This window comes from Haliotis rufescens, unplaced genomic scaffold, assembly GCF_023055435.1.
Source record: "Haliotis rufescens isolate VD_foot unplaced genomic scaffold, xgHalRufe1.0.p SCAF_6, whole genome shotgun sequence".
In the NCBI taxonomy this organism is placed as follows: Eukaryota; Metazoa; Mollusca; class Gastropoda; order Lepetellida; family Haliotidae; genus Haliotis; species Haliotis rufescens.
In genome coordinates, this window is record NW_025964334.1 from 41,016,913 (window position 1) to 41,041,845 (window position 24,933).

The following is a 24,933-nucleotide window of genomic DNA, read 5'->3' on the forward strand; positions in this document are numbered from 1 at the left end:
AGAGATACATTTACTAATGTCCAACTCAAAACAGATTTTTCCAGATGTCCTACCATCAAATTACCAAGGGACGAGAGCTTGTACCTGCAGAGCCTTGCTCTTATTTGGGAGTGCGGTCTTGAATAAAGACTGTCTCGTGACTCGTGTTGTTGAGAGATCGGGAAATCTCCACAAGCTGTGTATGGGACAAAGAATGAATGGTCGATCTTTCAGCTTTCAGCCCTGAAGGAAAAAACTTTAATGCGCACATCAGTTCCTTATCTTAAGCCGTTAAGTTATTACCGTGAATAAATAATATATTTGCTTGGGTTATATAGCGCAAGACTATATGATATATGGATATTTAAAGCTTAACAAATAGAATGCATTCTTCTGATGTAGGTGCCCAAATGATTGATGCCACGCTGGCCTGCACCGACAAAGACTTTGGTAGCAACTCCGACATAGTTTTGAACATTACGTCTGGGAATGATGCCAATGTGTTTCGGTATGACGGTCTAGAACTGTGGGGTTCGCCTGACCAGGTGGACTACGAGAGTCTGGACACAGCGGGCTACAAGTACACTTTGGTTGTGGAGGCCATGGACACACCTGACGATGGGCAACCCAACAGAGGGGTTTTTATCGTTATAGTACAGGTAAGTATGTTTGATAACGAAGGTCTTGTCCATGATCCAGTATTTCTAGAGAGAGGGTCCGTTTCAGGAGAAATGAAGTCAGAACCGAGAGGTGACTTTCACACCAGTGTATGGAATGACCGATAATGTAATTTTATCCTTGCAGGGTATATTCACGAATCAGTATTCTAAGACGATATCCTGCGATAAAGTACACTTTTTAAGTTGGGTTGACGTCGTGACGCTGTTCAAAGTACCTCCCTCATGATCTAATGTAACCATGTTAACATCGTTTTTTTATTAGAGACAACCACGAAGGTGCCTCCACACTAATTATCGATCGGTGAAAGATTTTCTTCAAACTAAACTAATGTCCAAAAGAAACGATACCACACATTTTTCTAAATATTTTATTATGAAGAGTTAATTTTCGTCTGAAAAGGTACTTTTGCGTATCCTACGTTCCAAACCAAACGTATTCGGTCGATAAAACCGGGAACATTTGATCAATTTGCCCAAATGACGTTCCGTCCCGCAACACGAAATGCACGTGCATATCTTCTGTATAAAACTGCGGACCCGACACGTTGGGATCACAGCAACAAAAAGCACACAAAAGAAATGCCACGTTTGACAGCGATTGAGAGAGAGAGAGCCGTAGGAATGCTCCAACAGGGAGCTACGCACCGTGACAACGCCAGAAGGTTAGGATGCGCGCGCATAACCGTCACCAGGTTAATGCAGCGGTTGCGTCAAACAGGTCGGACAGCAGACAGGCCGAGAACCGGGAGACCACGGGTGACCACGCCTATTGAAGACCGCCACATCCGGGTACTTCACCTTCGGAACCGCTTCGTAACGGCGACGTTAACGGCACGGACGGCTCTGGGACACGTGCTAAGTCGACAAACCGTGTACAGGAGACTGCGGGCACATGGTATCCGAGAACGTCGCCCCTACCGCGGAGCGTTCCTGACACCTCAACACCGACTCAACAGACGGATATGGGCCAGGCGACTTCGACGGTGGCAACGGTGGAACTGGGCACGTGTCATGTTTTCTGACGTAGGCAGATTTTGCATCTTCGGGAACGACGGCCGGCAGCGTGTGTACCGAAGAGTAGGTGAACGTTTGGCACCGAACTGCATCCATCAAGTCAATATGGAGGCGGAGGTTTAATGGTTTGGGGTGGAATCTGCGGTGACGTCAAAACGAGACTCGTCGTTATTCGAGGAAACCTGAATGCGCAGCGTTATCGTGATGACATCTTACAACCAGTTGTGGTGCCATTCATCCAACAACAGCCTAATGGTATCATTTTCCAGCACGATAATGCGAGGCCTCACACGGCATGGCTGACCCAGAACTTCCTAGCAAACGCCAACATTCACGTTTTACCATGGCCGGCATGTTCACCGGACATGAACCCAATCGAACACATGTGGGACATTCTCGGCCGCAAAGTCAGGAATCGCCCTGTGCCTCCAGTTAACCTCCAGGAATTGGAACAATGCCTCCTCCATGAATGGCAACGCACCCCCCCCCCCCCCCCCCCCCCCCCCCCCCCCTCCCCACAACGTCATCAGCCCGTAGACGTGTACTAGCGTGTATTGACGCTCACGGTGGACATACCCGGTACTAACGTGACTTTGAGACGTGTGTTGTGACATTTTCCACACTTGACTCATCAACTGTGTTCAAATGAAATTTTCATTTTGGACCCCCCGCGTCTTTACATGTCTGTCCTCATGATTGTAAAGGATTGATTACAATGAATTTGTGTACACATACTGTGAAAACATTACTCACAAGTCATATACCAATTTGAAATGTCTGTATCGTTTAGTTTTTTTGTAATGTCCTTTCAAACACGTGGTATCGTTTCTTTTGGACATTAGTTTAGTTGAATAATTGAATATTATTTTCTAGGAAGAAATATTGCAAGATGATGTCAGCCATCCCTCATGATGCAGGGTGAGCCCAACGTTTAAACCACAGCAGCCACAAAGTTGGCGGGCGTTGGTGCCCTAGGAGTTTATGGCTGTCTCTGGACACAGGCATGAGCAATCCTTGAGTAGTTTCATAGCCATATGTTCACCTTTTGCAAGACGTAGAGCATAATGCAGTCAAACCAAAACGACCGTTGTTGCTCTATCTCCGCCATGTTCGTCTCACGGCTACGCCATAATCACCCCCAAGGCCTTCGATTCAAGTTGGTTACGGTATCATTTAGTGCAACCATCTCGATAAGCACACCACTTCGTGCCTGCAAGTCTGCTAACATTAGTAGTGGTAACAACGTTGCCACGTTTAAGACATAAAACACCTAAACTCACGATAACCAGCGACACCAAACTTCAGCCATGTTTATATGTGTTTTCTCGGCCCCACTATGCACTTGTGAAATGTTTCGAGTCACGTACAGAGACAAATTTTCACCTTCTTCTTGCTGCATGGGGTTTGGATAATCACACACTGGACGGATAATAAAATGTGATTTAGTTACTATAAACTACCCAGTTTAGTGATGTAAGGGTACAGGCAATTAAGTGGAACAGCCCATCAATTAGTCCTGTTGGAGGAGTTTCAATTTCCCGCAGCGGTTATCAACAATTTCATTTTAAACTGATCTCCAATAAAAAACAAGTTGGTCTTAAAATACGGCATCATAGACAGGTAATAACGTTTACTCTATCCTCAGGGCAAAACTATAATGCATTGGGCTACATATCGGCGTAGGGCAAACTTTATTTCTTAACCGTCCACTTTCAACACAACATGGTGCAAGGCTATATGCAGAGCCGAGGGTCGAAGGTGGCTGCCCAGTGCCACGACAGTTTGTAACGGCGGCCTTATCCTTACGTTTGTACTGTTGTCTTTGTGAAAAAAAGGAGTGAGATTGTGAATCATTTCATTTGAGGTCATTTTTGCATAAACGTATGCATAAGAATGGTTAAAAGTAATAATTTTAGAATTTCTACAAATGAATACTTGCGGACATTTTATTATAGGTTGGATCCTATGTGCACATTAAATTAAAATGCAGCAAAGAGGGTTTGAGTGATAGTCATGCTGGTTAGGCTCATCATCAGCTCAGAGACCTTGCCCCCTCCACACGCAGCCCAGACAGCGAATTGGACTTCTCCCAGGAAGCTCTGCCTAGTCAAACCCACCCAGAACGTTTCGGAGAATGCGAATACTCCCTAACACTGCAGCCTTTTGCATTACCCAAATTGGCAGAAGGGCTGTATTCCTGGTAGCAAACCCGGGTACTCTCCAAATGTCAGTCAACAGATTGGGGGGTAACAAACCTAAAGCACCGAGAACAATGGGGAGTCGGACAACTTGGTACTTGGGATTCAAGCGTGATATTTCGAAAGCGAGGTCCACTTACATGCCATGTTTTTCCTGAATCTTGTCAATTACATTAGTGTCAAAAGGGACCGAAAATTCAATGATATAAATTATTTCATTGGATTTATCAAAAAAGACATGCTCAGGTTTGTTGGCCTGGATACGTCTGAGGCTGTAAACGGGCCTATTCTAAAGAATTTTGTGTATTTATCATTTTCCATGACGCCCTCTACATATTCCGGGCCGTACCATGGATGGACCTGTCAAAACCACAAGCATGGCGAAGACGGTAATAAAATGATCGAGCTACACCGCTTCAGATATTGTGTTTGTGCCAAAGCTGGGCATCCACTGACAATGTGTTGGACAGTCTCACTAAATTCATTGCATGATCTACATTTCATATTTACATGTTGATGCAAAATCACACATTGACGGTTTCGAGTGGGAAGTGACTGGTCCTGAGCAGCAAACAGAAAGCCTTCTGTTTCATTTTTCAGGCCAGACGACTTCATCCAAGAGAAGGAGTCTGCAGTGTTGCTTGATGCAGTGGTCGTTCAGATAACCTCTCTTTGAAAAACTGTGTCTGGGCCAATTTGATATGGCGCTTGGTTGACACTCATTTCTGTACCGTCCAGCAGTACAGAACCATCAACAAAATTAACACTGACATTGAGATTATGTCCCACATCCTTGGCTCGTTTAAGAAAACTGTGGAATGTATTATTATTAATACTATTACGTAAGGGCATTTGTATTGCGTCAAATTACATTCAAGTCAATGTTCATAGCGCTCCAGAGTTGATAAAACTGATGCATGATGTAAAGAACACAATTCATGTTAGCTCGTTGTATTTCCTGACATGTGTCTTGTCAGTCCACTCTTGAAAGATGGAAGGGTGGGTGACAGTTCTAGAGACAGGTGGTTCCATATCGTGGCGATCTAAAACAGGAAAGATCTCTGACCAAATTATCTTAGTCCGGTTGCATGGAATTCAAGCAGATGGTTTTTTTTGCTTGTCAGAATGGAGAGATCTTTAAGGAGTATATATCTCCTAGAGTTTAGAGATATACTCAGGTGTTGTATTCGTATAGCGCTGGCAAGTGTGAGAGATGTTATACTCTATGCTAGCCTGAAGCAGCATCCAGTGCAGCTGTTTCACAGTTTGTGCAATATATCAATGTTAGCTATTCCGGGATACCGGGCTGCTGTATTTAGATTAGACTGAACTTTACTGAGAAGTCTTTAGGATGTTGATAAAAAGGCTATTGCAGTAGTCAAGATTATTAATAATTTCACAAGGAGATGAGTGCTTCTTTTGTGTGACAATGTCTGATGTTGGCAATGTTGCGATGGTTGTACCTGTGTATCTTGCAGATTTATGTTGATATGTGAATCCAGAGTAAGTCCCGGCCTGACATCGCTCTTTTCTCTCCTTTTCTCTCCAACAATCCTACACACGAGAGATTTAATAATAATAATAATAATAATAATAATAATAATAATAATATGGCGACATACCTCCACACCTCGAAGTAGCATGCTCGGGGTGTATACAGAAGATATAAAACACACAATATATATGTACAAAAAAAAGAGAGAAATACTTGAATGAATAGTCAGTTGTAACGTCTCCGGAGCAAGAGCTGATTTGAGGCTGAGTGGAAGAGAGTTGCATAGTGATCAGCGGCATCGAAAACCAACAGACTTGAGTTTGTGAGAGGAGATGTTGAGCTGGAGCTAGTCACTTGGTGCACAAACAGGACTATCGCCTTAGATCAGATCTTGGAGATAATTGGGAGCTGTTCTGTGAATGCAGTGATAAGTCAGTCAGGCTGATCTTGACATTTGATCCTAGAGATCTCATCAACTGTAGAGTATGTACGGTAAAGGAGTTCTTTCATATATTTGCATCAACTGATTTTGATCTTTTAGATAACAGGTAAGAATGAATTTGCCCCCATCTTCACATCACCAGTGCCAGATGGATCGGCACACTTTCCAGATGAGACAGTATCTGAGAATACCGTACCAGGGTCAACTCTCCTCACCTTCGTAGCTTCAGACGACGACCACGGCGTCGACGGTGACGTGCATTATGAGATCGTCTCAGTTACATCAGGTAAATTAAATACTGTCAGACGAGCTTCAGGGGGTGTACAGCATAAACTTAAAGCAGAAAAAAACATGAAGTTGCAATGTTATACTTAGTAATATATATATATATATATATATATATACACTGATGAATCAAATATTGTATACTATGAACCATGATCGCGGCCTGGTCCCTTGCCTCTTGATTCCACGCTCGGTGATGTCGCTGTGGTATTGATGACGGCAGTGTAAACTAACTTTCACTCACTCACTCTTGTACACGTCTGTTTTCAGCTACTGGAGCTAGTGAGCCAAATATGTTCCAGATCGATGGCGTGAGCGGGATTCTGATTCTGTCAGGATCTCTCGACGCCGACACCGACACAGGCGGCGTGGCCTACTACAGCGTGGTGGTCAAAGCGGTGGATAATGGTGCCACGCCCCAAGAAATCCAAGCTACACAAAAAATACAACTTGGTGGCGTCAACGACAATGCGCCTGTTTTCAATAACACTGACTTCGAAGTGTTTGTCAGTGAAGACGCCAGTATGAACGACATCGTTATTGAAATGACGGTCACAGACGCCGACGGTGAAAGCGTTACATTGTCAGCAAGTGGCGGAGACGATACTGTGTTTGGCATTAATGGCAACAACATCGTCGTTCTTGCTACTCTAGACTTTGAAACTCAGACATGCTACTATCTGGACATAAGGTATTGCAATTACATAAAATCAAATACAATATTATTGTATCACAATATATTTGTGCAGATCTTGATTATAGAGTACCGGCCTAATGAATGAACAAAACATTTGGTGTGGATATTTCAGCGCCAGTGACGGTACCTGGAGCAGCGATATTTCTGTGACGATCAAGGTCAGCGACGTCAATGACGAGTCCCCAACCATTACCAAGATAAGCAGTCCGAGCATGGTGGAGGAAACGGCAGTGGGAACAGTGTTGTATGGCTTGTACACTGCCTCTGATCCTGACGTCGGCGATACAGTTGTGTATTCTCACGGTGGTAGGTGCAGTTGTCCCTGATCTGGCTGTTGCCGTACCCGCTGTCTGGATTCGAAAAACGAATTATACGTCACACTTAGTAACGTTTCAGTTATATCACTTTCGAATAAAAAAATGAAAAATCTATTCCTGTTGGTCAAATGGAGGTTTCAAATCACAATAACAGCCTCTGGCAGAAACTGCTTATTGAGAGCCTTTTCACAGTGGAAGCTTATATTTACTGGACGGTACTTCTATCGAATTTTTTCACTTTTCAAATGTACATGGCAGTTCAATTCGGACATACAGTAGACAGTGTTATGCAATGTTTTGGGACGATGGCGAGCTTGACATCCCGGATTTTGATGTCACATAGTCGTTATGCCATCATAGTATTGCTGATTTTGCATTTGAGAACTTAAACGTGTATTGGTGATTCCTAAATTCAAAGCAACAACCTTCTCTAAAACATTAGACATAACCCATGCAGCCTCGCACATTAGCAGTTTATCCTTCCATGATAGATTATTAATAAACATGCTGTATTTTCACATTAGGGCTGGGATACGCTTTCGGTTCGAAATTAAGCGCCTTCTAAGCTACAGGTAACGTTGTGCGTCACGGGATATTTATCTCGTAGGTATATCACACGTTTGTTCAGCTTAGAGTTCTCCTGAGAAACCACTGGACCAATTAACTTCACATGATTGTTCCCAACCATGACACCTGAATATGTTCAAGAGGATCGAACAGATGCCTAATTAAAAATATATATTTATGACCATTATAATTATTCAACCAGGGTTCAACATATATTTTTTGCGAATTTTAGAATTATGATCTTGATTTGACCATTGCACTTCGGTCCTACTGAAAGCTTAGAAGTCTTATTGTTCAGTCAGTTGTGTTCAAAACGTATGTATGTATTTGTTTAGTCTCTTGTATGTATTCAACAAATATTTAAACTTTTGACGTCGTTAATTTAACAATGTTCTTAAATTGTCCCAAAATGCATATTTGCTCTGTGTCAGAACCCCTAAAATTGCCAGGCCATTGAAACTGAACTTTGACTTATATTAGTCTCCTTGTGGTGACATCATATAAGGTGTTAGTGTTTAGTTCCCAGTATGTATGCAGAACATATATTAAATGCCAATGCTGACAGCAACGGTTTTTATTTGTGGTTGTCTTTTTGACATTGTGAAATGTTGACTAAATATTCAGGTGAGCTATAGTGCCATGACATTATTTTCATAATGACCCGCGCTGTCGGTCTTTCACAGGTACAGATGCCAGCTACTTTACCATAAGTGCCAGTGGAGATCTTAAAGTTGCGAAGCGTGTTGACCTCGAGGCTGGCATTTCGAACTTGAGTATTGATCTGACGGCGACAGATGCTTCAGGCCATGCCGTTACGGAGACTCTGGCCATAACGGTAATCGACGTGAACGACCACACCCCATCGTGTGACAAGGAGGTGTATGAGCTGGAGTTGGAGGAAGCATCGGGAGGTATGGCAGGACCAATAGGAGCTACATGCACAGTCCATAGTATAGTCAATAGTACATATTTGCTCCATTAATGTTACGCTGAGCAAAACAAAGTGAAACGAAATGAATCAATATTTATGTCCTTGAGAAGGCGGTAAACTGTCTTTCGTTGGATGCAAATATGCAGATACAATGTATATGCCACGTCATTATTATCACCACTGCACATATGGACGCACAGGCTTAACGTGTTTGAATTGTTGAAAAATTATAAGCAAATGCGTTATGGTGTCATATTTCTGTCGTACAAAACGTGTTCATGCATGTTTCCATCTTTTCTTTTCTGAACAAATATCCCAGGAGACAACAGGTTTACAACTGGAGACAAGTGCTCATAAGTTTAATGTACAAGAGCAGCTCTCTATATGTGAGTTTTTTACATCAGCCGACGCAAAACTAATGGACGCCATCAGCTGCATTGACGTGGAGACGGGCACAGTAACTTTGACAGTTGCAGGGGGGGATCCAGACGGGGTGTTCCGCTATGACGGGTTGGAGTTATGGGGTGCTGCCGACAGCATCGACTACGAGAGTCTTGGGGCAACGGGGTACAAATACTACCTCTCAGTTGCCGTTACTGACGAACCAACAGCCACGTCAGCCAACACAGGCCACATTCTAGTGATTGTCAAGGTGAGGCGGGCCGAGCATGTTCTTCATTTATTTTCATTAATAACACCTTAGCTAATAGATGACAGACTTGAAAAAAGAATGTAGATATATTTGTAATTCTGAGATATAGATTTGTTTTTTTTCTAAAGGAAATGCATTTTCAAAAAAAACATTTGCATGAATGTTTACGGAGAGTTACGATCATTTGAAAATAAAAATGCCTGAACATATTTTTGATACATAGAAGTAGCACGTATCTGAATGATAAGCAAGGATAAGATATATGGATGAACAACTTCTTTATCAAAATTAGGAGCGACGTTTAGGTGTAGGTTCTAACAACGTTATCAAGAAAGAGATGTGCAGAGTAAGGTTGACAGGCATATACACTGGCATATGAGGCAATGTTTATACAGTTGAGTAGATCTGGTAGATTGGGAGTTACGCTGGAGTGGAGAAGGCTGTTATGTACACAAAAAAGGTAAACATCTTAACCGCTGAAGTCAGTAGTATAAACAAAAAGGACTATGACTGATCGGGGTCTTTTGGTCTACATTTCCAAACAATATAGTTACACCAATAAATAAATAAATAAATAAACAACAGTGGGATAGCACTGAAAAACATAGCATTTACAATAATGTCTTAATCAAATCTTTTAGTTCTAAATATTTTATGTTCGACCTTAGAGAAAAGTTTCTTTTATTGTTCACAACGTCAACGCCAGAGAATAGTCAGTATCGAAAAATCTGCCCATACACATTTCATGAGTATAGGTTTATGAATCCCTATCACAGTGTTAATCCCAGGTGTTCGCGAAAAGGTTAGCGCATCCTGTCACAAACACATAAAAAAACAAGCCAATTGTTCATCTGAAAAATATACGGGAACATGTCGTACAAGTCATAATAGGACATCGGACACGATTTTTGTCTCCGGTGCGTCAAATTTGGAAATGTCCTCCACATGTCAACCATTAACCCTCTGCTTTACTGGGGCCTTAGGTGTTGTAACATTGATCTAACTTGTCGTGTGACGCTCTTTGTAATCTTCGTAGAAAGAGCATGCCAGAAATGTAGACACCAAACGCTGGAGCTACTGGAATAATACTCGACATATGGGGAAAGTTAAAGTCATCTCTCTTGTCATACAGTTTTGTGTAGAGTGCTGTATCACTTAGAATCATTATGTTACCGATTATGCATACTATATCATATTTAGTATACGACACATGGTACGAGGAAAATCTTTCCATATTGAAATTGTCAAGATAAGGAAGTCGCTGCACAACATGAATACGCCCATGTCCTCTTGATGTCATATTTCTCCTGACATATATCCTATCATGATAGGCAAGTGCACTATCGAGTCTCTTGCTCGCTTTGAATAATTGTCTCCGATTTACGTTTAATCTTCGTTAGTGACAGCAACGTTTCTTTTCGCTAAATGCTTTCCTCCCACATAGCTGACAATCTGTCAATTTTTCAAAGTAAGTCTGAACTACGCTCTGTTCTAGTACGCCTAGATATAACGACATCGTCGATATCTTCGTCCGGGGTTTTCGGCAATGCACGCATCCATTCTGGTTTGCGCTTCTATGTTGTTCTGACTCATTGGCTTTCACGGTCAGGTGATGACGGTAGTGTAATGTAGCGGCGCTATTATCGTCTTTACACTGTGACATTCTCCTAAGTAGCACCAAAGAACGGCTGCTTCAACTTGTCTTATAGTCACCTGCTCATAATACTACCGTATAGCAAATGAATTTACACAGAGAATATACATAGTCCACGATGAATCCAGGGAGCCGGACAGTGCAGTGCTCGAACGAGTGCCATGTAACCATTGTCGATAAACCTTTGATCAACATATGTTTATACATAGTGTATTGTAGTGTCACATTGGTTAAACCAAAGGAATTGTGACTGAAACAATTTTAATCAGTTGATAGGTTATTCACCTGTACCATTCATCAAAAGACTAATGTTGGTCTTTCCTGTATACCACTTACGTGTACGTTCTCGTGCGACGTTGATGCTAACTCGGCCAACTTTCATATCGATGCATCTTCTGACGGAAGGTGTGGATAACAAAACATGTTGACCTATACTATATATGTGTAGGGTATTTCTATCACAAGGTGACGGGAAAGAACGAGCATACCCCCGCGTGGGGCAGTGTGTCCCTGGACGGTACCGGTAGCCTTCTAGGGGTGGCGGTATCTGAGGACGCAGTCGTAGGGACGACCGTGACGACTTTGGTGGCTGATGACGACGACCAAGGGCTGGATGGACAAGTCAGCTTTGAGCTTGTCTCGGTTACTTCAGGTACAAATTCGTCTTTGCACACATCCTACCGAGCTGTTGTGAATTCTGCAATTACAGTTGCAGTTATTGAATAACACACAATGAATATGCATAACATGTTGCAATCTCTCCTTCGACTCCGAATCCACAGACAACTTACGGTTACATTTTCCAGATACTGGTGCTTCGGTATTGGACAAATTCTGGCTAGACCCTGGAACCGGAGACCTCATCATTGCTACACTGCTGGACGCTGACTCCTTGACAGGAGGCGTGATATACTACGACGTTGCTGTGAAGGCTGTGGACGGTAACACCACGCCACTGGAAGTCCAAGGAACACTCAAGGTGACAGTCAACGCGGTTAATGACAACGCCCCAAACTTCTCTGACACTGAGTTTAAAGCGACTGTTCCTGAGGACGTCACAACCGGTTACACCGTCCTAACCCTGACGTTAGACGACGTCGACGTTGACACTCCGACATTGACTGTTGTCGGTACATGGTCAAGCCTGTTTGAGGGCGATGGGGCGAACATTCTGACCAGTGATAAACTTGATTATGAGACGGAAAAGTGTTTTTCTGTACAAGTAAGGTAAGTCGTTATTGGTCAGTGACAAATGCGAATTGAGTCATAACGCCGCTATTTTCCAGAAATCGTTTTTTTTATTTGTATCCATGTGATTGGATTCTTGAGAATTCTGTAAATTATTATGTGTAAATGTTAAACCAGTTACTGATAAGTATACTTAAAATTCATACCCTCCGACGTGTATGTGTATTAATCAAGGTCTGCACTTGTGAGGCAAAAGGACTGTAGTACATACCACATTCGTTTGATTATGAGGCTTTTCACTACGAAATGAGGTTCTTTTCTGATAATTGCATAATACATAAACTTTGACAATAACGTAAATTTAATGCACCTGCATTGCTTAACAATGGCTTATAGTTAAGGGTATTTGGATCTACAAAATGTTATTTATCAAAGTACTAGTATCTATTTGGCATTAAATATACTAGTGTCCAAAAGAAACGATACCAACTTATTTTCAAAATTGTTTTTTACTAAGTGAATTGTCAAGTATGAAAACATGCCAATTCGTATTGCACATCCCAAACACAGCATAGTCGATAAAAAATACCGGGAACACGTGATCACTTCCGGGAAAAAACGTAAATTTCGTGAAAGTGACATTTCCCTCTCTAGCATGTTCTGCACGTGCAGAAAAACTGTATAAAACGGCTGATCAGACACGTTGATATCTCAGCAACAAAAGAACACAAGATATGCCACGTTTGACAGCCATCGAGAGAGATAGAGCCGTTGGAATGGTCCAACAAGGAGCGTCACACGTCGACGTCGCCAGAAGGTTGGGCTGCGCACGCATCACTATCACCAGGTTGATGCAGCGGTTACGTCAGACAGGTCAGACGTCAGACAGGCCCAGGAGTGGAAGACCACGAGTAACCACGCCCCGTGAAGATCGTTACATCCGGGTATTACACCTGAGGAACCGCACCGTAACAGCGACGTCCACGGCGGCTACAGCACTGGGACACAGGATCAGTCGACAGACCGTCTACAGGAGACTACGGCAGTATGGTATCCGGCCACGTCATCCCTACCGCGGACCGCTCCTGACGCCTCGACACCGGAACAACAGACTGATCTGGGCCAGGCGAGTTCGACGTTGGCAACGGCGGGACTGGGCACGTGTTGTTCTCTGATGAGAGCAGATTCCTCATCTTCAGAAACGATGGACGGCAGCTTGTATATCGACGATTTGGTGAACGTTTGGCGCCTAACTGTATCCAACAGGTCCGGCCGTTTGGAGGTGGAGGGTTAATGGTTTGGGGTGGCATATGTGGTGACGTCAAAACGATGCTTGACGTAATTCGTGGAAACCTGAATGCACAGCGTTATCTTGATGACATCCTACGGCCTGTTGTGGTGCCCTTTATTCAGCAACAGCCTCGTGGACTCGTTTTCCAACATGACAGTGCAAGGCCACACACAGCAAGATTGACACAGAACTTCCTTGCCAACGCCAACATACAGGTTTTGCCATGGCCCGCATGTTCACCGGACATGAATCCCATCGAGCACTTATGGGACCACCTCGATCGGCAAATCCGACGTCGCCGTGGGCCTCCAGTCAACGTCCAGGACTTGGAACGATGTCTCCTCGAGGAATGGCAACGCATCACTCCCAACGTCATCAGACGTTTGACGTCATCAGTCCGTAGGCGTGTTCTGGCATGTATTGATGCTCACGGTGGACATAGCCGCTACTGACTTAACTTTGAGACGTGTGGTGTGACATTTCCCGTTGTTTCTGTGATCAGTGCTCTAACGAAATGTTCATTTTTCGACCCCACCCATCTTTAAAGGCTTGTCATATTGGTTGTACAGATTTTATTGAAATGAAATTTTTGTACAGATGTTGTGAAAGGATTTCTCAAAAGCATAACACCAATCCTAAACTTCTGCATTGTTTAGTTTTTCTTTTATGTCGTTGCAAACAGGTGGTATCGTTTCTTTTGGACACTAGTTTAGATTAGAAACTCGAGAACAAAATTACACTCGTCTTCTACTTTATTTTGTTAGATAAGCAGACAGAATGTTTCTTCTCGTTTGGATACCTGTATATCTACCAGATTCAATAAATAGATCTTGAGACGAGAATCGAAACTTGACAATGAAATTCGAAATGACTTCACATAAACACAGTAGAAACAGTGTTTTCAAAACATCACCGAAACTTTGTGTAAAATATCTAATAAATAAAGAATGCGATTCCACATATTGTTCACACACCAAACATAACCATAACCAATCCTTAACAGCACTTGTTTGTTTTAAATCTGTTGCACAATTAGAGTTTTCTGTTGTTATCATTAAACAACAACTTATTATAGCATTTCTCAGGTAGTCCAAAAGATGGCATGTTTAATCATTTTAGCCATGCACCCAAACAATTCATGAAGGCACGTAGAGGTGTTATGTCCCTATCGTACCAAAAGAATTATTTCCCCAAACCTTTGCCCTATATGACAATATCAAATATATTATTTATAACAAAATATACCCCTAAATAAAAAAGGAGATGTAAGATAGATTGTCTAGAGCGTTAATTTATTAGTAAGCCAAATACGTCTGAAACTAAGCTTTTTACGAATTGACCAAAATATTCGGTTTGTAAAATATACACCTGAATATTTATATATGATAGCCACGCAATGAATTGCAAAGAACAGTAAAGAACGAAGCGTGGCTTATTTCACGATAAAACATAGATCTGTCATGACGTCATTTCTGGAGATTCGAACATGCGCTCCCAACTTGTTATTATTGAGAGGGAAGTGTCCAGTGAGTTATTCGCCATAGATTTAGCTAGGCAACACAAATATAATCCATAGTCGAACGATCGCATCCAAACGTGGGTGAGATATAGCTAGGCAACACAAGTATACTCCATGTTCGAACGATTGCATCCAAACGTGGGTGAGATATGGCAATCGGTATTGGGAGAAAAATGTACAGATAATCGACGTGAAAATTGTGAGAAATACCACATTTAACCCCCCTGTTCATTAAATGTCGGATTCTATTCAGGGAGTCATCATTATTTAAATGCGGGTTAAAATTTTTCAAGCTTGTGCATTTTATTAATATCCTTAGAGAGGTTGTGCATAATATAGATTTATCATCCAAAACTGGCTCCCACAGGAGATATTGCTTGGATGAGATCAAGCGATATCTACACTGTAGATATCGCTGCAATGAAATTGGATCACAATGCTTTGCAGACCATTGTGACGTCACTGGTTACCATGACGTCACAATCAAATGACATCACTAATGGCTCTGCTACTGAAGCTGTTTGCAATACTTTTTACACTGAAGACACTGCTAATTACTGTCTACAAATTGAAAAAGTTGAAAGAATGATGGATGATAAATAAAATCTCACCCTCGTGTCTTTTGATATCAAATATATCAACACTCGTTGATAAAAGTGGCAAAAATCCTCGGCAAGCCCCGGAATTTTTCCACTTTTATCAACTCGTGTTGATATATTTGATATCAAAAGACACTCGGGTGAGATTCTCTATTTCTTACACAAGAATGTCGGCCATATATTAAACAGTATTTTTACGTGTGATACATACACACATTATCGCAACGCTTATTCTTCCACTGACAGGGCATCTGATGGCGTGCTCACCACAGATCACTTCGTGACCATTGAAGTGACGGATGTCAGTGACGAACCCCCGGTACTGTCTGTGTACGTCGGGGTAACGGTGGCAGAAGAGCTTCCCCCAGGGGTCATCATCGGGGATGTCTTCAGTGTCACTGACCCAGACACAACCGATACCTTCACATACAGCCTCTCAGGTTGCAAAACCAGACCGTCACAGTGCAATACTTGTGGTAGTTGTGTGGTGGTGTAGAGGGGAAATGGGCTTTAAAGATTACGTGTGTGTGTATGTGCTTGCACAAGCCAGTTTAATAGTTCCAGCCCATTGAGAAAACCACGCCGCAGTTTCGCATAGATACCCCACTACGTAAGAGTGATGCCGAGCTGATCAGTGCTTGTTTTATCACCTTAACACCGAGCGCCAGGCAGGGGAACAAGTACATTTTTTAAAACGTCGTTTGGTATGACGCGGCCCGGGATCGAAGCCCCGACCCTATGCTATCTGGGCAGAAGCTCTATCTTCTAGACCACGAAGATGGACAGTTGTAGTAGTAGTAGTCGTAGTAGTAGTAGTAGTATTGTACTCGTAATGTAGTAGTAGTAGTAGTAGTAGTTTAGTATTACTATTAAAGTATAGTAGTAGTAGTAGTGAGTGAGTGAGTTAGGATTTATAGTCACATCGGCAATATTTCAGCTATATCGTGACTAAATCAAGTTGTACATTAATAATACATAAATATAGACATTACAATCTGTCGACAAAGGACAGTAAAATTACTAGAATATCACAGATTAATATGTAAAACTAGTCAACTAGTAGCAGTAGTAGTAGTAGTAGTAGTAGTAGTAGTAGCAGCAGCATTTATGTAGTAGTATTGTCGTAGAAGTGTGGCAGTGTGCAATAGTAGTAGAAGCAGAGGTTTTTCATGAAGCTTTTTCTCAAAACAAGGACTTGGGCTGGTTCATTTTTACCATAGCTGATTTTAATAGGTTATGTACGCGTAAAATCATTGCAAACTTATTGTAACAAATCATATATGCTCATTGAAACCACGAAGTGGTCAGATAAATACTATATTGCCTTCAGACCGTCGTGTGATAAATGTAATATAGTCCCGATTGCGACCATTTACTCGCTGTCCATGAATTCCTCACTCATGATCATGATTCTTCACATGTAAAACAGAAGCATTGCTGGCGGTATTGTCATGCAGTGATCATTTATTAAACACATGTGTTTGCCCCTCAGTATGTTGTTGTAGATATGCAGAGTGTACGTGCTCAACTTCTTGTTCCTGCCAGGCTCCCACAGTAGTGTCCTGGAGATCAACGAGACGACCGGCCACCTGTACATACTCAGCAACATTGACCGTGACGGGGGATTGGCTTATTTGGACGACCTGCTCCTCACAGTTACCGACTCTGCTGGCCTCACTGACACAGCCACCTTCAGACTCGACATTACTGACATCAACGACCTGACCCCGATGTTCTCTCAGGCTGTATACACTGCCCAGGCAACTGAAAACAGCGCCAATTGTGATTATACAGGCTAACTCAATAAAAACGAGATAAATTATATGGGTTTTTTTCAAATGTCTCGTAGTATTTATGGTGAACAGATAAAAACAATATTGATGTATACATGTTTAACTGGCCTGTAAGGGTAAATACCACTTTGTTTTAAATTTGTCAGCAAAACTACTCCAGCTGCCTTGTACTGATGACGACTCGGGCATCAATGGTGAAGTTTCTCTCTCAATTACTGCTGCCGACAACCCTGATGGTATTTTCTCCCTAACCGGGTCTGACTTTTATGCTGATGGTAGCCTCATGGACTACGAGGCTACTGCGTCCTACAGTATCACTGTCCTGTGCGTAGATTCTGCGGATTCCGCGACGGCCAAGACAGGGGTGACGGTTGTACAGATCCAGGTCGGTGCACACTATAAATCGCTGAAATAATATCTCCTACGTTAGCGCCGATATGCTTGTAGTTTACTCTAATGGAAATAGCATGATCAGTGTGATTGCTGAGTATGGATACAATGTGTGACAACACTTCCCAAATGAACTGACTACATTCTCACTATTTAAGGTTGTTGGTGACAATGAGTTCGAACCAGTCTGGGATACACCCGTTCCTGACAGTAGCGAGATGTTTACCGGAGTGAGCATCAGTGAAACGGATGCCCCAGGGACACTTATTGAGACGTTCAGCGCAACAGATCAGGACGGAGGAGTCGATGGCGATGTCACCTACGACATCATCTCCATCACTTCCGGTATTGTGGACTCATGTTTCCATGTAGTCGAAAATGTTTTAATATGAAATAATCAAACCAAGTGCACGTAGAAAATACACTCACGTTGTTAATGAATAAGTGTATGATTGGTTGGTTGGTTTGCTGCTTAACGCCGCACTCAGCAATATTCCAGCTATATGACGGCGGTCTGTAAATAATCGAGTCTGGACCAGACAATCAAGTGATTGATATCATGAGCATCGGTCCACGCAATTGGGATCGAAGACATGCATCAACCAAGTCAGCGAGCCTGACCACCCGTTCCCGTTAGTCGCCTTTTACGACAAGCATAGTCGCCTTTTACGGCAAGCATGGGTTGCTGAAGACCTATCCTACCCCGGATCTTCACGGGTCGAATAAGTGTATGAATGCTGATTGCACAATGCCATTGTTTTATTTCTTGGCTGATGGTGAGGGTCATTGCTGGACTAGTGCCTTATACAGGTTTACATTACCACTTCCTTCCAGATTGTTTACTTTTATTTGTTAAGCTGAGTCAACAATGGCCTCCGGTCTCTTCAAAATGGACACGGATCAGGGAACGCTCACGACTGCAGTACATCTCGACGCAGACCTCGACACGGGAGGGTCAGCGTATTACAACGTGAAGGTACGGGCGAAAGATGGGGGTTCGTCAAGCAGAGAGGTTACCGGCACAATCCGCGTCACAGTGACTGATGTTGACGACAACGGTCCCACGTTCACAGAACATGTGTTCTCGGGAACTGCTAGTTGTTCGAATGTTGTCAACGACGTTGTCGCTAAGGTGACGGTTGGAGACGCAGACAGCACTGTTGGGGCTAGTATCTTCTCTCTGTCAGACAGTAGTACTTTGTTTGCTTTGGACGGATCGACGGGCGATGTTTCGTTACTGAAGGCGCCCGAAACTTTACCAATTACTGATCTACGACAGTTCGTGGTCGTGGAAGCCATATCCACCAGCAACAGTAACCTGAATGACACGGCAACCGTCTACGTCAAGTTCGACTACTGCGGATCCACGACCGCTGCCACCACAGCAACCTCCACCACCACCACAACAACACCAGGTTAAAGAAACTGCTCTTGCTTCTTTTATCCTTTTCTATATACCCAGTATTTGAGTTCAATTCTTTGGGTTATCATTAACATTATTATAATGATAAAAATCATCAGTGGTAGTAGCAGTAGTAGTAGTAGTAGTAGTAGTAGTAGTAGTAGTAGTAGTAGTAGTAGTAGTAAGTTGTAGTAATAGAAGTATCAACAATGAAGAGTATTAACGTGTCCACTTCTTATTGTACACCTGAGGTAGTTCTCCAGCATGAGCAGAACGTGTTCTTGTCTACTTTGCCAACAGCTCCTACCTGTGAGCCGGGGTTGAACACAGAGGTGATAGCGCTAGCAACTCTGTGTGGACTAATGGGAACAGCCATTGGTGTTGCGGTCTTCCTTAATGCCAGGAGTATGATGGCGTAAGTGTTTTCACAGGTATCCTTAACCATCAGATGGATAACATCACCATTACCTTCAAATGATGTTGTGTGGGGAGCAGGTTCTGAATCACATTGATGCTGCCATCACACACAGCTGTAATTCATATGTCAGATAACATATTTGGGTTTTAATATGTAATAATAATCATAATCATATTCATAATCATATTATATATAATAATAAAATATGTGGTTTGGGTCGATTTCTCGTTTATAAAAAAAACTGTTGCGGAAGAGAAAGTGGGATCGACACTGTTATGAATATATCTTTCGCAGTAAACACACACAAATGTCACGTTTTGTTCTTAATGTGACTGATGCTTAATATCTGCTTTTCAGGACAAAGCCATCCCCCCTCTCATCTTCACTGCCAAACAAAGGACAAGGTAAAAACAACGCTAACCACAGTCAACTCAATAGATGACTTTCTTTTCTTTATATCAGACCTGAGAGAGCTGTATATCAGACATGACAAAAAAAGACTCCGTCTTTTCTTAACCACAAATTCCTGCCCAAATCATTACGCTTTCGCCTCCAAACTGTCATCTGTCATCACACCAACGACCGGTGCGTCCTTAACGACGACGCTACACACATACTCTACATCTGCTCTGAACCTATTGTCATCAGAAAATAGGACTCTCCGCTAGCTGTTCTGTCATTGGTGTGCAGTGCGGTGCCCACTTGAGACTTTGACGTCGATGTTATGCTTCACGAAAATTTCATTTCCAGGTGATTTTGAACGTCCCCTGGAAAACTCTGGCAAAATGGAAGTGGAAGATCTGGTACTGTATGCATAAGAAGTTCGCTCTTGCGTGTTTGGCGAATATTAGGCAAATATATGAGAACCTTATATATCAAAGTTGATGTAATCAGCAGTTGTCATAGTCCTTATCGTGAGGTCACAACTGAATAATGAAGTCAACGAAGTTTGAAAGTAAAATAGTAATAATAAAATACCGTTTTAATCAAGATCGAATAATGATGATCAAACGATTAAGAAGATGAACTGCGAAAATATATTCTAACAACTAACATTCAACAAATATTTCACGTGGTCAACGTAAAGAAGAGTAAAGCAAGGAATTAATCTGATCCTTTTACGGATGGTCCCTAACACGGCTATATCAAATACGGATATATAATACTCACAATATATGATCGTTGGTCATCTGAAGGAAGTAAAATGGGCAATCGTCTTTGCCAATTATTGTTTCATGCACTGAACGATCCTGCAAATGAACTGTCATCAGCTGGATTTACTCAGCATTTGACAGTAATATACTCCACTCGTAACATATCGGCTTTCACCTACGCGTGTATGATAAGGAAACAGCTCGTGTCCCAAGCTGCATAATGTTTGTCATGAAGAGGTGTAATGATATAAATGCTTTGTTTTTCAGACGCTGGAAGACCCTGCGGATCAGTTCGTGTTTGACAGTCTCCCGCCCTACTCTACTGTCGGAGGACGTTTTGAACAGCTTCCTTGACGCCTCTGCACACCATTGACCTTTGTTTTAACAACTTCTTTTGTGCGGTCACGCCTCTCTGCTTGAACAACTGCATATATTTTACACGTAACCCCATCTGTTGCCGGTTTTTTTGTAATCATATTAGCGTCTTGGTATTGTATACAACGTATAATAACAACAAACGCCATGTATGGTGTGCATCTTACAAAGAACCTTACAGCTAACTCGCCGATTTCTTTTGCACGTCTTCTACCCCTCATGTCTGTACCTCAAATCAGAAGAGCTACCCCTCGGGTTTGTAATTCGGCTTGTGTAATAGGGTCTGTTATTGTTATTTATTGCTGGTGCCACCCATTTATGCCACTGTATTGTACTATATCATTATATATATATATATATAGAGAGAGAGAGAGAGAGAGAGAGAGAGAGAGAGATAGATATATATAGATATAGATAGATAGATAGATATAGATAGATAGATATAACCCTGTGTGTTTCAATATAATGTGTACATTATTCATTGATCTTGTGTGATTATTTAATGTTTTCACAATCTACATGGAGAGGTAAGCTCAAGGTATAATTACATAAAAACAGTAATACATATGCTCCACAGATACTTTCCCTTTACAACTTCCACGTCAATGGTGGCAAATGACTCTTCTTTTATGGGTGCCACGGCGGTAATTTAGAACTTTTCAAACCCATACCCACACAGGAAAAAGATCAACTGAGCAGTTTTGACAAAAAGCGTTTTAAGTGAAAAGTTTAGGGAAAGGCAGCTGATGAAACGGCATGGCATAAGCCAGAAAACTACGGATTGAAAGCAAGGCGTTATATGTGTTGTTTTACATTTTATATATTCGTTTAATAGCTAGCATACGAACCTGTCAAAAGATTACCATCGACGAGATGTACAATTATCATATGACCACTTCTAAGCTTCACATAATTATTTTGTAATGATATTTTAAGTCCAATTTTCAAGCACATTTGTTTACAGTAAATGTATAAACACAAGCAACATGTTTGCAATACTTATATGTTGCTACAGTTATCTTCTATTCACATAAACCAATAATAATGCGGAGATGTATTATTGCATGTAGATCATTTTGTACTTATACTATACTCACGAAAACGGAGGATTGAGTAATAATACCAGCGTTTCTTTCCAAACACTCCACACATACCTAACCCCGACTTAAAGCCCCTCCCTCCCTAGTTTAAAATGAGTGCAGTTGATTAATTTAATAGTGTCCACAACACACACTGCGTTCCATAACCACAAGATTCCTATTTTTCATGTTGAACAAATTTCCCAGACCTGACTGATGTGTGTCATATTGAAATTTGTCAAATATCACTCACATTATCGTCCAATTGTAGCATTTAGTCAAATGAAATACGTATACATCCGCCAAAAGATCAAAGGAGTCAACAGTACTTTAGCCCTTTTTTTATCAACGTCTTAAGCGGTGGACGTCATGACACTGTCCAAATCTCCCCCCCCCCCCCCCCCCCCCCCCCCCCCTACTTGATCTGTTATATACAGGTTGCATTGTTGTATCATTCCTGTAACGCAAGATGGTTCTTCCACATCAGTATTATCGATCAGTGAAATAGTTTCTTACAATGTGTCCGATATTACAGATTATTGCCGTTGTCAATCGTGAGGAGAAATATTCACGGGCGAATCAAACAAAATAATTATAATGGTGACACTTGCCCCGTAAAATCGACTAAATAAAGGCTTTCTTTCCGCGTCCCGTTTCGAATCCGAAATTGGTGATATTCTCAGCAGTCCCTAGGTGTAAAGAGTCTTAAAAACATTTTGTGAACAAATTCCCATGCCGCAGGATTTCCCCAAGCAGTCACAAACCACTGTGTCCGTACCACAGAAACCACACACGATAAAGTTGTCCGAGGCGGGTGTTGATGATCTATGAATTATGTCTGTCATTGGTCATAGGAACGAACAATCCTTGAAGCAATACATACTCACATCTTCTGTTGCTCAGCGTAGGGCATTGAGCAACATACTGCAGGCAAATAACACCACCGCTGCTGCTGTTTCCCCGCCATGTTCGTCCCATGGCGACGCCATTACACCACAAGTCACATCGCTCGTCAGTTGTGTATCCCATTAGCCAACCAACTCGCCAAGCACTCCATTTCATGGCTTTTGACTTATTGGTGGAAACATTGGTTCCAACCTTTACGTCGGAAAAAACCCAGCCCACAATAACCAGCGACACAGATTTTCACATTAGTTCAGAGTAATAGTCAATATAGACTAAACTGTCCATTTGCCTTATCATTAATATTGACGCGCCTATATATGCACACAAACATACAAAGTTGATGTGCAATTAATTCCTGATATGTATTTATAACAAGAAAAAACATATACTTGAAAAAAAATTAAATGATCGTTTTGGTAAACATATCACAAAAAACTGCATCACTTACGTATCTCCTCTCACATCAAACTGAAGAGCCGAACGTGATATAAGTGAAACACTGTTCAAATACGCTCACGCATTCGGGCGAAGGGATTAGATTTCCATGATTGATTTTGTAAACAATCTTCTGCTTTTTTTATTTCCCTTAAAGAAATCGTGAACAACAAAACATTTATTTCGTTTGCTAAATGCCTCATTAATTTTTATGTGATTAAAATATTGATTTTTATTTAAATTGATTCGATGAAATAAATAAACTTTCATTAGAAAGTGTTACTTTAAAAATAGACATGCTTGTTATTCATTTCCCGAATCAATATACACTGATTATACCCTAGCTATACAAGAGAAATAATGAGTAAATACATGTCTTTGTCATTAAGCTTTCATACTAAAGAGAGTTACTTGGACGTTTAAGTATTAATCTCTATGTTAAGCTACACCCTCTACCCTCTTCACTTTTACAAAACCATTCCCTGTACCTACAAGAAAACATTGATGCAGAGCATCAAAGTTCCTCGCCATATGTGATGCCTCACAAACGCATAATTATGCTTTTACTGAAAGGCATGATGGAGCATAATTATATTAACCACAAATAACACAACAGTGTTGTGGAAAAAAATATTATTTATTTTGAGTATTGGGCAATACAGTTGATACATTTGCATAGGGTAGGTCTATTTAAAAATAGTTTCTTGTTTAACGACGCACTCAGCAGTATTCCAGCCATATGACGGCGGTCTGTAAATAATCCAGTCTGGGCCAGATCATCCTGTGATTGACACCAAGAGCATCGAACTACGCAATTGGAATATGATGTTATGCATCGACCAAATCGCCTCTTACGGCAAGCATAGGTTGCTGAAGACCTATTCTTACCAGGGTCTTTATTTAAAAAGTAGATCGAAGGAAATAGAAGCAATTTCTGGCACAAATGTAAACATGTGGAAATAGAATCAAAACTGCCAACAACATTGGCAGATGCACATACTCAAATAATAGATCACATTCTTTTTACACTTGGCATTTGGTTATAATAATGTAAATGAAAATACTAAGGACTCCATATGGCAAAACAGTCATACTAGATAAGGTCTTTTTGTCACAACCACAGATGCACAAATATTATCAAACTATTATCACGTAGTTGGAAAACATTTCAATACCGGGACTAATCAATAACGGAGATTCCTCGTCTCTTGTTTTACGTTTTTTGGTCAGTTTCTTTTTTGTATTTCTTTCATTCAAAGAATAGTAATTGTGATCATGATGAGTTGAGCTACTTGGGATTTTTTCTATGTACTGTTTTTTATCCAGTGTCAGTAACTGTTGTGGAATGTGGTTTACTTGTAACAATGACTGGTTTGAGTTCATATGATGATGATTGATTGGTTTGTCGTTTAAAGCCGCACTCAGCAATATCCCAGCTATGTGACGGCGTTATGTAAATAATCGAGTCTGGAC

At 41.6% G+C, this 24,933-nt stretch overlaps 1 protein-coding gene across 1 annotated transcript in view; it reads left to right on the forward strand.

Annotated features, from left to right (window-relative positions):
* Positions 1-21,485, forward strand: part of LOC124110755 (protocadherin-16-like) — a 32,557-nt gene extending 11,072 nt beyond the window's left edge. Inside the window, exons 12-28 of the mRNA XM_046470139.2 lie at positions 382-638; positions 5,908-6,094; positions 6,364-6,784; positions 6,903-7,096; positions 8,358-8,585; positions 9,010-9,257; positions 11,377-11,563; positions 11,718-12,138; positions 15,755-15,948; positions 17,054-17,290; positions 17,448-17,686; positions 17,850-18,036; positions 18,549-19,106; positions 19,394-19,508; positions 19,869-19,915; positions 20,262-20,314; positions 20,933-21,485. Coding sequence (XP_046326095.1) covers positions 382-638; positions 5,908-6,094; positions 6,364-6,784; positions 6,903-7,096; positions 8,358-8,585; positions 9,010-9,257; positions 11,377-11,563; positions 11,718-12,138; positions 15,755-15,948; positions 17,054-17,290; positions 17,448-17,686; positions 17,850-18,036; positions 18,549-19,106; positions 19,394-19,508; positions 19,869-19,915; positions 20,262-20,314; positions 20,933-21,019 — 3,860 coding nt within the window. The 3' untranslated portion in view covers positions 21,020-21,485. The remainder of the gene's footprint in view (positions 1-381; positions 639-5,907; positions 6,095-6,363; positions 6,785-6,902; positions 7,097-8,357; positions 8,586-9,009; positions 9,258-11,376; positions 11,564-11,717; positions 12,139-15,754; positions 15,949-17,053; positions 17,291-17,447; positions 17,687-17,849; positions 18,037-18,548; positions 19,107-19,393; positions 19,509-19,868; positions 19,916-20,261; positions 20,315-20,932) is intronic.
* Positions 21,486-24,933: the final 3,448 nt, after the last annotated feature.